The following is a 10,867-nucleotide window of genomic DNA, read 5'->3' as shown; positions in this document are numbered from 1 at the left end:
TGCATTAGGCTACTTGTGTTCTTACTGCAACTGTCACTAAATTATAACCATTTATAACGCGGATTCTTCAAATCCGTTCGAGTACTGAGCACTGGATCAAGGGGACGCCTTTAATTGTGTATTGAGCGATACCAGGGGTACGTATCAGTGTCTTGCGGGGTGTTTGACAAAACGTAGCTACGAGTGACTGGTGCAACAAGTATAATTCGTTTCCGTTTAATGAGCGTCAGGTTTTAGTAACAGCTAAAAGTACAAAAACACGTGTTTGCTGTATTAGAAGTCATACAATATCTAAAAAGGATTTGGAGCTGGGGTGTTTGGGCAGAGAATAATAGGGAGAGCGGGAGGCAGCCATTCGGGTCTGAAACTGATAACTTTATGAGAGCGAAGTTTTACCAAAACAGTTAGCTAAACGGGTTATTTCTAGAAATACGGAATAATACATATTCCTATGCGTGGTTCGGATTGCCGGACACACTACAATTACACCACAACCCGTCGCTAATTGTTTTGACAATCCAACGAAAATCAAGTTTTAATCAGATTCAGAAGCGACTCGGTCTGAGCCTAACGTGAAGTAGTGTTAGCAGCTAAAATCACGTTATGCAGTAGGTATAGGTTGAGCTAAGGTTGATGAGGTAACACGTTATGTTAACAATCTAGGTAGTTGTATTTAGAGTCCAATTCGATAATGGTAAATTATAGTTGGTGAGTACTTTTATGTCAGCTAGCTTGCTAATTACTCTTGTCGCTATTGTTATTGGCCGCTGAAAAGCACAACTGCGCATGTGTGCTAACAATCGGGAAAGACGCCAGTTTTGCATCTTCCGATCATGTAAGATCTTTGGTTTAGGGCACATTCCTAGATTATAATATCTTATTTCCCTTTTATATTTTGTCTTTTCCTTGTTCCTGACTCGAAAACCAGTTTTTCAGATTTGCAAGAAACTGTAGTTTTGACCTAAGGTTTTTTTTATCTGCCGACAATCTTTTCATATCCATTTTTCCTTTGTAAAACTTATTGACTTCACAACCGCGCTGTTATAAAACATCTAACCTTTGATTTTAATGGTATAGCACCATAAAAAGTGGAGGATATGAAGCAGTTTTTTCTCATACAAGTTATGTGTAAAATGTCATGGTAATGTGGAAGTTACATTTCTTAATGAGAGCTCTGTATTAATAATTATCCTATAATAAGTGTATTTTATTGATCTTTTACCTTTTAAATACTTTCACGTGTATCTCTGTACTTTCAAAATGTGTTTCTCTATGTTCCTGTGTTAGAAATGTGGTAGGAGGGGTGAAGAAGTCTTACAACAATAAGAGCATGGTACTATTTTTATTAAACAGGGTAGAAAAGGCCCAAAGCATATTCATACATTCTCCACAGTCTATAATATTACAATCAAGCCACAGTCTTCTGGTAACCACGTACGTCATGTGCAAGTCATGAATATAATTAGCAGAGGAAAAGCAAGGTAACCGCTTATGTTTTATAAAAGAGATTGAGAGACGTGTAAATATTGGTAGAAGATTTGGGCAGAAATGAGAGAAGTGCTGAGAAAGGTGATGTAAGCCAGTGGGTGGAATTGAGTTTAAGCTCCACAGCAGGAGGTGTTAAAGAAACAGGATAACGTGGATTCATTTGGAGAAGAGCTCAGTCTTTTTTGGGATTGCGTGAGAAACTGTTTGTATGTATTGCTCTGCGCAGACCAGCCCGAGTTATACAATGAACCCAATTGTAGTTGTGTCTATTCTCATAAGAAGTTTTCAGCAAATGTGGAGGGAACACCTAGTCCATCTAACCCAGACTGGGGTAGTTTTTCTACCACAGTAATGAATAATCTGGCCAAAGTTATCTGAATTGATGAGTTCGCTCATTTAAAAAACATTGGTAACATTTTCTGGAATTTAATGGTTTACTGGTCAACATTCTCACATCTAGTCATTTTTAATTTAATGGATTTTTAAAATGAATTCAAATGTCTACACTTATTGGAGTATGGTTTCTATTTTTCTTCATGAAAGAATGAAAATCTTATATCCCTTATTTGTAATCATTGGGGCTCACGCAAGAATCGCACGTAGAAACTGATTTGTGTTTCAATCGCTCATACAAGAGATTTAAGAGAACTTGCCACATTCACCAATTGTCTCGTATTTACAAGTATTTCTTGGTAGGAACAACAACTAGCACACCCTGCACCTCTACGACCAGGGTTGCCAACCCATGTATTAAACCATTATCTGCAAGTAAAGAAAGATTTTGGTTGTAAGGCAAGAGACTGTACTGATTTGATGAGAAGGAAATGGGCATCATGGATTACAGATATCTCAAATTATGTCTCAAATAGACAAAATGTAATGATGCCAAAATTATACCATGTAAGACTTTCTGAAATGGTATAAGGGGCCACTACAGGCAGCTCCCAGATTTTCTATTGCTATGTGCCTCCCTGTGTACACTCAAACCTGAATCGTAAGACATTTTCCATTAAGTAATTGCTATAACTTATTTCAAAATTCTCATCTGGAGCGTTAAACATTAATTTCTTTATTCTCTTATAGCCACTGCTCCCTTCATGGAAGAATGTTAGCTTGCCTCTCTGTCCCACCCCCCCATTAGAAGAGTGATGGATTCCACAAAGTTGACTCCCTGCAACAGCAAATCCAAATCCTTGCCTGACTCTGTGAGATGTTTAAGCCCCGCCGTGAAGGCTGAATCTGTGATTGAAAGCACAGATTCCACAGGGATGGAGCCAAAAGCAAGACTCAACAGAAGCTATGACATAGCAGAGAGGACAGAGTGGAAGACTTTATATGAGATGACCCAGGAGGAAAAAGACAGACTATCCAACATGAAGGAGGAAGTAGAGGAATGTGAGGAGAGGCAGAGTGTGAAAATGGAGAGAGAAGATGGTGTGATGGATGACAAGGGACTCAGGAGAGAGCAAGAAAAACCAAGGGATGAACAGAAGGGGAAGGGTGGAGCTTATCTAACCTGTCAGAATTTTGAGAAGAATGGAGTGAAATCAGAATACGGTCAACAGGACATGGAGGAGGTGTCCAATCTGGTCACTGCCTGCCTGCTGAATCAGCCAAGAGTGGTGATTTGCAGAATAAAAATAACAGGTAATTCAGTTCCTGAGTCACTATGTCCCTTCGCCAGGAAAGAAGGCCAGGGAGTGACATCTCGACAGAGATGGCAGGAGCTCTCACCAATGAAGGGAAAGTGTTCACTGAGTCAGATGGACCAGGTCATGACTTGGAAGAGAAAGATGATTGGCCAGCTGGCAAGACCGCAGAAACACCAGTCGGCTTCATCAGAGAATGGGTGAGTGTGGTGATCTGGGCTCATTCCAATTGATTATTTTTTTCCTATTTTTACCCTTTAACTTGCTTCTGACCAGGAAATCAATTGAGGTCCATCATCTCTACGGACATTCCAATCCGATAAATGTTCCTTCTAGGAGCTAGAAGTAGATGTTCGAATCTCCCAATCTTTTCTCTGTGAAAGAAAACATCAGCGTATCCTTTGCAGAAGTATTTTTCCAGAAAGCCTGATGTATAAATTATCGACCTGTGGATCCACCTCTCCCTATCTGCCACATCTGTAGCTTACGTGGCTTTGAACTGATGATTGAAGGAGCAAGGACATTCTATCGATCTCGCCATCTTATTTTGTCTTGCAATTTTTCCTTGCCTCTCTTGACGGGTGGAGCTAGGTGTAAGTGCAAGTAAAAGAAAAGAGATCAGAAAAATAAGCAATTGGAATAAGCCCTGGTTGTTGCTGTTCTTTCTCTACCAACCTTAGACAGCCATATAATGTGCCTTCATTTGTCTTTAACAGGCTCTGTCTTCAAGCCTCCCATAATCCTACAGTCATCTTCCCAAAGAACCAGTACACAGGTTAAGATCCCTTCTGATCATTTTCTCAAAGAACATTTCTATTTCCAGCCTTTGTTTTTTCAGCTATAAGAAATGCTGTGTAGTCATTTCTCTGACCAAGGACAAGGAGAGCAAGTACACAGATGTACACGTTTGTTTTTTTCTCAAGTTGAGTGATATTTATCAAAGTCTTGTATCTCCATTTCCTCTAGGCTTAATATTTGATGTGCACCTTCTCTCTCCTCAGGACAAATGGTTGAGGCATCATCTGAGGTTTTTCCCTGTTCCCAGTGCCCATTTGTTCACACAGATGAAGTGAATCTTCACCAGCACTTGGAAAAGGTTCACGCAAAGGAGCTCAGAGAGACTCTGGTGTCTGGAAGAAGTGGAGCTGAGAACCCATCCAACAGCAGAACAACTCAGTGCTCCAAAGTCCCTGAGACACTCCCCATACCAACACAGTCCCACACAGGTACTTCAGGGGCCCACAAATGCCCCCAGTGTGGGAAGAGCTTCCTAACCAAGTCACGACTGACAATCCACCAGAAAAACCACACAGAGGGGCGGCCATACCTCTGCTCCCAGTGTGAAAAGAGCTTCAAAAAGAAATCTGAATTGACAGTCCACACACGAAGGCATACAGGGGAGCGGCCATACCACTGCTCCCAGTGTGCGAAGAGCTTTGTCTCGTCATCGCTCCTGACCAGACACCAGCGAACCCATACAGGGGAACGTCCATACCACTGTTCCCAGTGTGGAAAGAGCTGCAAATCTAAATCAGATTTGAAAGTCCACACCCAAATCCATACAGGGGAACGGCCATACCACTGCTCCCAGTGTGGGAAGAACTTAAAGTCCAAAAAAGGATTGACAGTCCACAAGTTAACTCATACAGGGGAACGACCATACCACTGCTCCCAGTGTGGGAAGATCTTCGGCTCATCATCACACCTGACCAGACACAAGCGAACCCATTCAGGGGAGCGGCCACACCACTGCTCCCAGTGTGGGTGGAGCTTCATTTCAAAATCTGAATTGACAATCCACTCACGACTACATACTGGGGAACGCCCATACCACTGCTCCCACTGTGAAAAGAGCTTCAAATCAAAATCAGAATTGTCACTCCACACACGAAGACATATGGGGGAACGCCCATACCACTGCTCCCACTGTGAAAAGAGCTTCAAATCTAAATATGAATTGACAGTCCACACACAAAGCCATACAGGGGAGCGGCTATACCACTGCTCCCAGTGTGGGAAGAACTTTGACTCGTCATCCCACCTTACCAGACACCAGCGAACTCATACAGGGGAGCGGCCACATCACTGCTCCCAGTGTGGGGGGAGCTTCATTTCAAAATCAGACTTGACAATCCACACACGACTGCATACAGGGGAACGGCCATACCACTGCTCCCTCTGTGAAAAGAGCTTCAAATCAAAATCTGATTTGTCACGCCACACACGAAGGCATATAGAGGACCGCCCATACCACTGCTCCCAGTGTGGGAAGAACTTCAAATCAAAATCAGAATTGACAGTCCACACACGAAGGCATATAGGGGAACGCCCATACCACTGCTCCCAGTGTTGGAAAAAATTCAGATCAAAAGCAGGACTGAAATTCCACCAGCTTGCTCACACAAGGGAAGGGCCATACTACTGCTCTAAGTGTGGGAAGAACTTCAAATCAAAATCTCAATTGACAATCCACATGCGAAGTCATCCAGAAGAACGGCCATACCACTGCTCCCAGTGTGGCAAGAACTTCAAAACAAAATCAGTATTGATAGTCCACACACGGATCCATACAGGGGAACGGCCATACCACTGCTCCCAGTGTGGGAAGAACTTCAAAACAAAAGCAGTATTGATAGCCCACACACGGATCCATACAGGGGAACGGCCATACCACTGCTCCCAGTGTGGGAAGAACTTCAAAACAAAATCAGTATTGATAGTCCACACACGGCTTCATACAGGGGAAGGGCCATACCACTTCTCCCAGTCTGGGAAGGGTTTCGTCATCGCACCTGATCACACGGCAGAGAACTCATCCAGGATGACGCCTCTACCACTGCACCCAATGTGGAAAGAACTTAATGAAGTTAAGGGTTCCGCAGAGACATCGGAAGGCTCATACAAAGTAGCATCTATACCAGTGACGCTTGTGTGTGATCCGTCAGCTACGTGTTTTAATACTGTATTAATGTGACCATGCAGGTTTGTATCCTAACACAGTGGACCCAGGAGAGCAGCCAAGCAGTATCGTGTTGCTGTCAGTGTGGGAACATTGAGCCTGAGGGCGGCCTGTAGCGTAGTGGTTACGATACATGACTGGCACCCACAAGGTCAGAGGCCGGTGTAGCCACAATAAGATCCACTCAGCCCTTGGGCCCTTGAGCAAGACCCTTAACCCTGCATTGCTCCAGGGGAGGTTTGTCTCTTGCTTTGTCTAAATCAACTGAAAGTCACTTTGGATAAAACCGTCAGCCAAATGACATGTAATGTAATGAGCATATTGAGCCTTTTAGTCTTCGCAGGGAGCAGACGCCTGATAAGGGATCATAAGCCCCACTGCACAATCAGATGACAAATGGTAGAGAGGATGCGTGAGTCAATATATTCTGTATAGTATTTAGGAAAGTCAGTTTAATAACATGAAGTTGTGTTAGAATAATTAATGGCTATGTTTGTTGGATATGAACCCTTTTCAGGGATAAAAGTCCAAAGTGTTTTCCTTTGTTCCACATGACCAGTGTTTGTACATCGGGCGGCAGAGTAGCCTAGTGGTAGAATATTCGACTGGAAACTGTACATTTGCTGGTTCAAGCCCTGAGTTGGCATATAGCGATGAAGTTGGGTCCCTCAAATAATAAAAAAATAATGCTGTTGGGCCCTTGAGCAAGACCCTTAACCCAAAAACAGCTGCATGGTCTTTTCTCTCTCTCTCTGTCTCTCTCTCTCCTTTCCCACTTGCAAAGGTTCCCATTGTCATTTCTCCCAGGGCATCCTTTTTTAAGTCAAATATATCTTTGAATAAAAGATTCAAAGATAAAAAGAGAAAAGTCAAAATTATTGTTTGCTGATTCATTCTGCTTTCCAGAGGTGTCTGGATTACATGAATGCAGGACTACTACTGGCGGTATGCCGTAGACTGGGTTGTGACTTGTGCCTTAGACCTGGGTTGAGCAGGCAGGTGCTGATGGGTGCAAATTGCCGACTCGTCTTCCTGGAAAATTGCAATGTGCTGCTCACTCTTGACTGGGCAGCCTATAGCTTGGTGGTTAAGGTAATTGACTGGGATACGCAAGGTCGGCGGTTCTAATCCCGGTGTAGCCACAATAAAATGCGCACAGCCATTGGGCCCTTGAGCAAGGCCCTTAACCCTAGTCTAGTCAACTGTACGTCGCTCTGGATAAGACCGTCTGCCAAATGCCAATAATGTAATGTGATGTAAATGACTGGCACATCCCAAGCAGCGACTCCGAACCCACTTTGGTTCAGGGTGAGTCATGAAATTATGAAACAGGTTGAGCACCATCAAAATCCACAGGGAAATGATTGTGTGCACTACTCTCTAAGAAAACAAGAAAAACCTTAATCCTCTCCCATCAGGATTACACAGCCTTCATGTCCTCTCTGTCATCTTCCTTTGACTCTCTGTGTCCCCTCACTACCAGACTAGCCCGGGCCTCCCTCCTTAGTCCTTGGGCTTTCTGATGCTCTACGAGCTGACTGAACCAAAATGCGGCCAGCGGAGAGAAAATGGAAAAGGTTTACGCCCTCATCTTTCTATTCCTCTGTCTCTCTTGCTAAATTTTCCTTCTTTCACTCTAAAATTAACACAGCTGCCTCTAACCCTCGCAAACTGTTCATCTTCTCCTCTCTTCTCACCCCCCCACCTCACTCGTCCCTCACAGCTGATGACTTTGTCTCCTTTGAAAATAAGGTAGATGACATTCGCAATTCCTTCTCCCCACCCTTCTACCCTTCTGCAATCCATCTCTAAAGACATTCTACCTCTCTGGTTGTTCCTACCAGGTGACATGGAGGGGTTTGGTCTCTGACCCACACCCCCTACAAACTGTAGTCCCACAGGGCTCAGTTCTTGGTCCTCTCCTCTTCTCTCTATACACCATGTCTCTTGTTTCTGTTATCTCTTCCCTTTTCTTACCATTCTTATGCTGATGACACTCAACTCTTTCTTTCCTTCCTTCCCAATACCCAGGTCAGCACACAGATCTCTGCCTGCTTGGCTGATATCTCTGCGTGGATGACTTCTCACCACCTGAAGCTTATCCTTGGCAAGACTGAGCTTCTCTACATCCCTGCTAAGTCCTCTCTAACAATCGACTGCTCACTGATTGTTGAGGACTTTGTAGTATCCTCCTCCTATACGGCCAAGAAACTTGGGGTGACTCTTGATAAGCACCTCACACTCGCTCCACATATATCCTCCACTGCCAGAACCTGCAAGTTATTCCTCTGTAATATAGGCTGTATCCGTCATCTCCTGATGGAGAAAGCCACCCAGCTCCTTGTCCAGGCACTCGTCATATCTGCATTACTGCAACTCCCTCCTGGCCGGTCTCCCAGCTTGTGCCATCAAGCCCCTCCAGCTGGTCCAGAATGCTGCGGCCCGCTGATCACCAGTCAGCCCAGGTCAGCTCAGGCCACCCCACTCCTTATTGGCCTCCACTGGCTTCCTATCGCTGCATGCATCCGCTTCAAGGTGCTAGTGTTGGCATTCCAGGCTGCCCCACTTTACATCTAATCTGTAGTTGCTCCCTACACCCCAGCAAAACCACTCCCGTCTGCCCGCTCTGGTTGCCTTCTGATTCCCTCACTACGAGCACTATGAGCATCAGGACAGCAGAATCCCTCCCCCTATTTCGAAGCAGACTAAAAACACAGCTTTTCAAACTGTACCTTAGTCCGCCCTCCTTATCCCCCCGCCCCCTTTTCAGATATCCCTTTTGTCTAACCCTAACCCTTAATTTTTTTTTAGATTATACATTTGCACATATTTTGTTAAGAACAGCTCTTCATGTGTGTTTTGCTATTTATGGATTTGATGCTTTGACTTGTGGAAGAACCTATGCACTTGTAAGTCGATTTGGATTAAAAGCGTCTGCCAAATGACTAAAATGTAAATGTTAAAGAAAACGTGTGCATTGTGTTGAAACCAGTCTGCTTGTGCACGTGTTTCCTGAGCAATAAAGTTGTTGAACTGAATTCCATTCCTTGTCAGTTTCGTCATGGAACCCTGCCAGGCTACAATTTAATTTCATTCTCAGGCATTTCTCTGGTTTCATTGCTCTGCTGCCCCGCCCCCCTTCACCCCAGATGTCTCTGCAAAAACCTTTTATTTAGAAATGTTTCTCCCGTTTGGTATTCGCATCATTTATGTGATTCGGTGCAACTGCGGTGCGATTGGCTACTTGTGTTCTTACTTCAACTGTCACGTATTTGTAACCATTCATAACGCGGATTCTTCACACCCTTTCCTGGACTGAGCACTGAGCAATGGGACGCGTTTAACTGTGTTGAGAGCGATATCAGGGGTGTGTTTCAGTGTCCTTCTTGATGGGGTGTTTAATTACGATTAACATTGGTGCAACACATAACTGGTTTGTTTAATGCACGTCAGATTTTTAGTAACAGCTAAAAGTAAAAAAAAAAAAATGTGTTTGCTGTATTAGAAGTCATGGAATATCTTCATAAGATTTTGGTGTGGGGGGTTGGGCAGAGAAGAACGGAGAGCGAGAGGCAGCCATTCGGGTCTGAAACGTCCTTACTGATACTTTATTGGACCGACAACAGTCGCTCACAGAAGGAATGGAGGTCAGCGGAGTTTTACCAAAATGGTTAGCTTAACGCATTATTTCTAGAAATACGAAATAATACTGGAGGGGAAAATTCACAGAACAAAAGATCTCCCTCCTAAAAGCATGATAAACAAGGGTCAAAATCAAGTCAAAATCAGACTCAACCTTGATGAGCAGGCTGGTTCCTCCAAAACTCTCGACGATGTATGCTAAAAGTGTATCAATATATCCATAGTAAAGTATGATATGTACCCTGTATAGTTTCAAACTGATTAACTGCTAAATTGTGCTAGAATTACACAGTGACCCATATGTAAGGCGTCTCAAACTGTCAAGGACACGGGCAGAGCGAGATACAGCTGGTTTCTCCGGGACTCTCGATGATTTATGCCAGAAGTGTATCTATATGCAAGTGACTTATAATCAATATATCACATGTACGCTGCTTGTTATCAAATCAAATGAACCTAGAACATTAATTATAGCTGAGCTTATAAAAATGCAAGAAACCACAGTGAAAACTGTTGAAATGAGAGGAAAGAATGCAACGTACATTTACTCACTTAGAAGAGAATATTAATAAAATGTTTAGTATGTCTGTATATTAGAAAAGAATATTAGAAGAGAATATTAATCAAATGTATGTCTGTATATTTTCAATGATTTACTGCTCATAAGATCGTGACAGAAAAGTGACCCATATGTGGAAAGATACAGAGTGACTTGTATGGATGCAGTGTGTGTTAGAGGTGGGGCATCCAGAACTTTATGAGGTCTTGTAATTTTCCACTCTGCCAAGAGCAGGTGCGGGGTGAAGTGAGGACGGGGGGCGTCCTGAACTTTGTTACTAGTTGGCAGAGCACCCTGAACTTTGTACAGAGCTGGCAGAGCATAAGGACCTTTGGCGATTTGCCACAATGGGAGGAGCTTTGGGAGGAGTTAAGATAAGAACAGTGTGGGTGATTTGCCACAATGAGGTTTGAGGTGGAGTTGTAGGAGGAGTAACTGTGTATAAAATGGGTGTTAAAATGACAATCGGGGGTCAGTTCCGGAGAACTGATCCGGCTTTATGCGCTTCTGTTAATAAAGTATGATTTTCCTGGAGAGCTTGCTGCCGTGGTGTCATCTTTTCCCTCGTGA

At 43.6% G+C, this 10,867-nt stretch overlaps 1 protein-coding gene across 1 annotated transcript; it reads left to right on the top strand.

Moving 5' to 3' along the window:
* LOC133129696 (zinc finger protein 271-like) lies at nucleotides 1-9,134 on the top strand. The gene is made up of 4 exons (XM_061243955.1): nucleotides 1-137; nucleotides 2,572-3,337; nucleotides 3,854-3,912; nucleotides 4,139-9,134. The coding sequence occupies exons 2-4, from the start codon at nucleotides 2,637-2,639 to the stop codon at nucleotides 6,109-6,111; spliced, it is 2,733 nt and encodes a 910-aa protein (XP_061099939.1). The 5' UTR covers nucleotides 1-137; nucleotides 2,572-2,636; the 3' UTR covers nucleotides 6,112-9,134.
* The last annotated feature ends 1,733 nt before the right edge of the window (nucleotides 9,135-10,867 follow it).

The sequence above is a fragment of the Conger conger genome, chromosome 5, assembly GCF_963514075.1.
Source record: "Conger conger chromosome 5, fConCon1.1, whole genome shotgun sequence".
In the NCBI taxonomy this organism is placed as follows: Eukaryota; Metazoa; Chordata; class Actinopteri; order Anguilliformes; family Congridae; genus Conger; species Conger conger.
The sequence above is the reverse complement of the archived record's forward strand: the minus strand, read 5'-3'. Positions and strand labels throughout refer to the sequence as shown.

Coding starts and splice junctions, on each gene's coding strand:
- LOC133129696 (XM_061243955.1), top strand. CDS start 2,637: ATGGATTCCACAAAGTTGACTCCCTGCAACAGCAAATCCAAATCCTTG. Junction 3,338..3,853: donor TCGGCTTCATCAGAGAATGG/GTGAGTGTGGTG, acceptor TGTCTTTAACAG/GCTCTGTCTTCAAGCCTCCC. Junction 3,913..4,138: donor CCCAAAGAACCAGTACACAG/GTTAAGATCCCT, acceptor CTCTCTCCTCAG/GACAAATGGTTGAGGCATCA.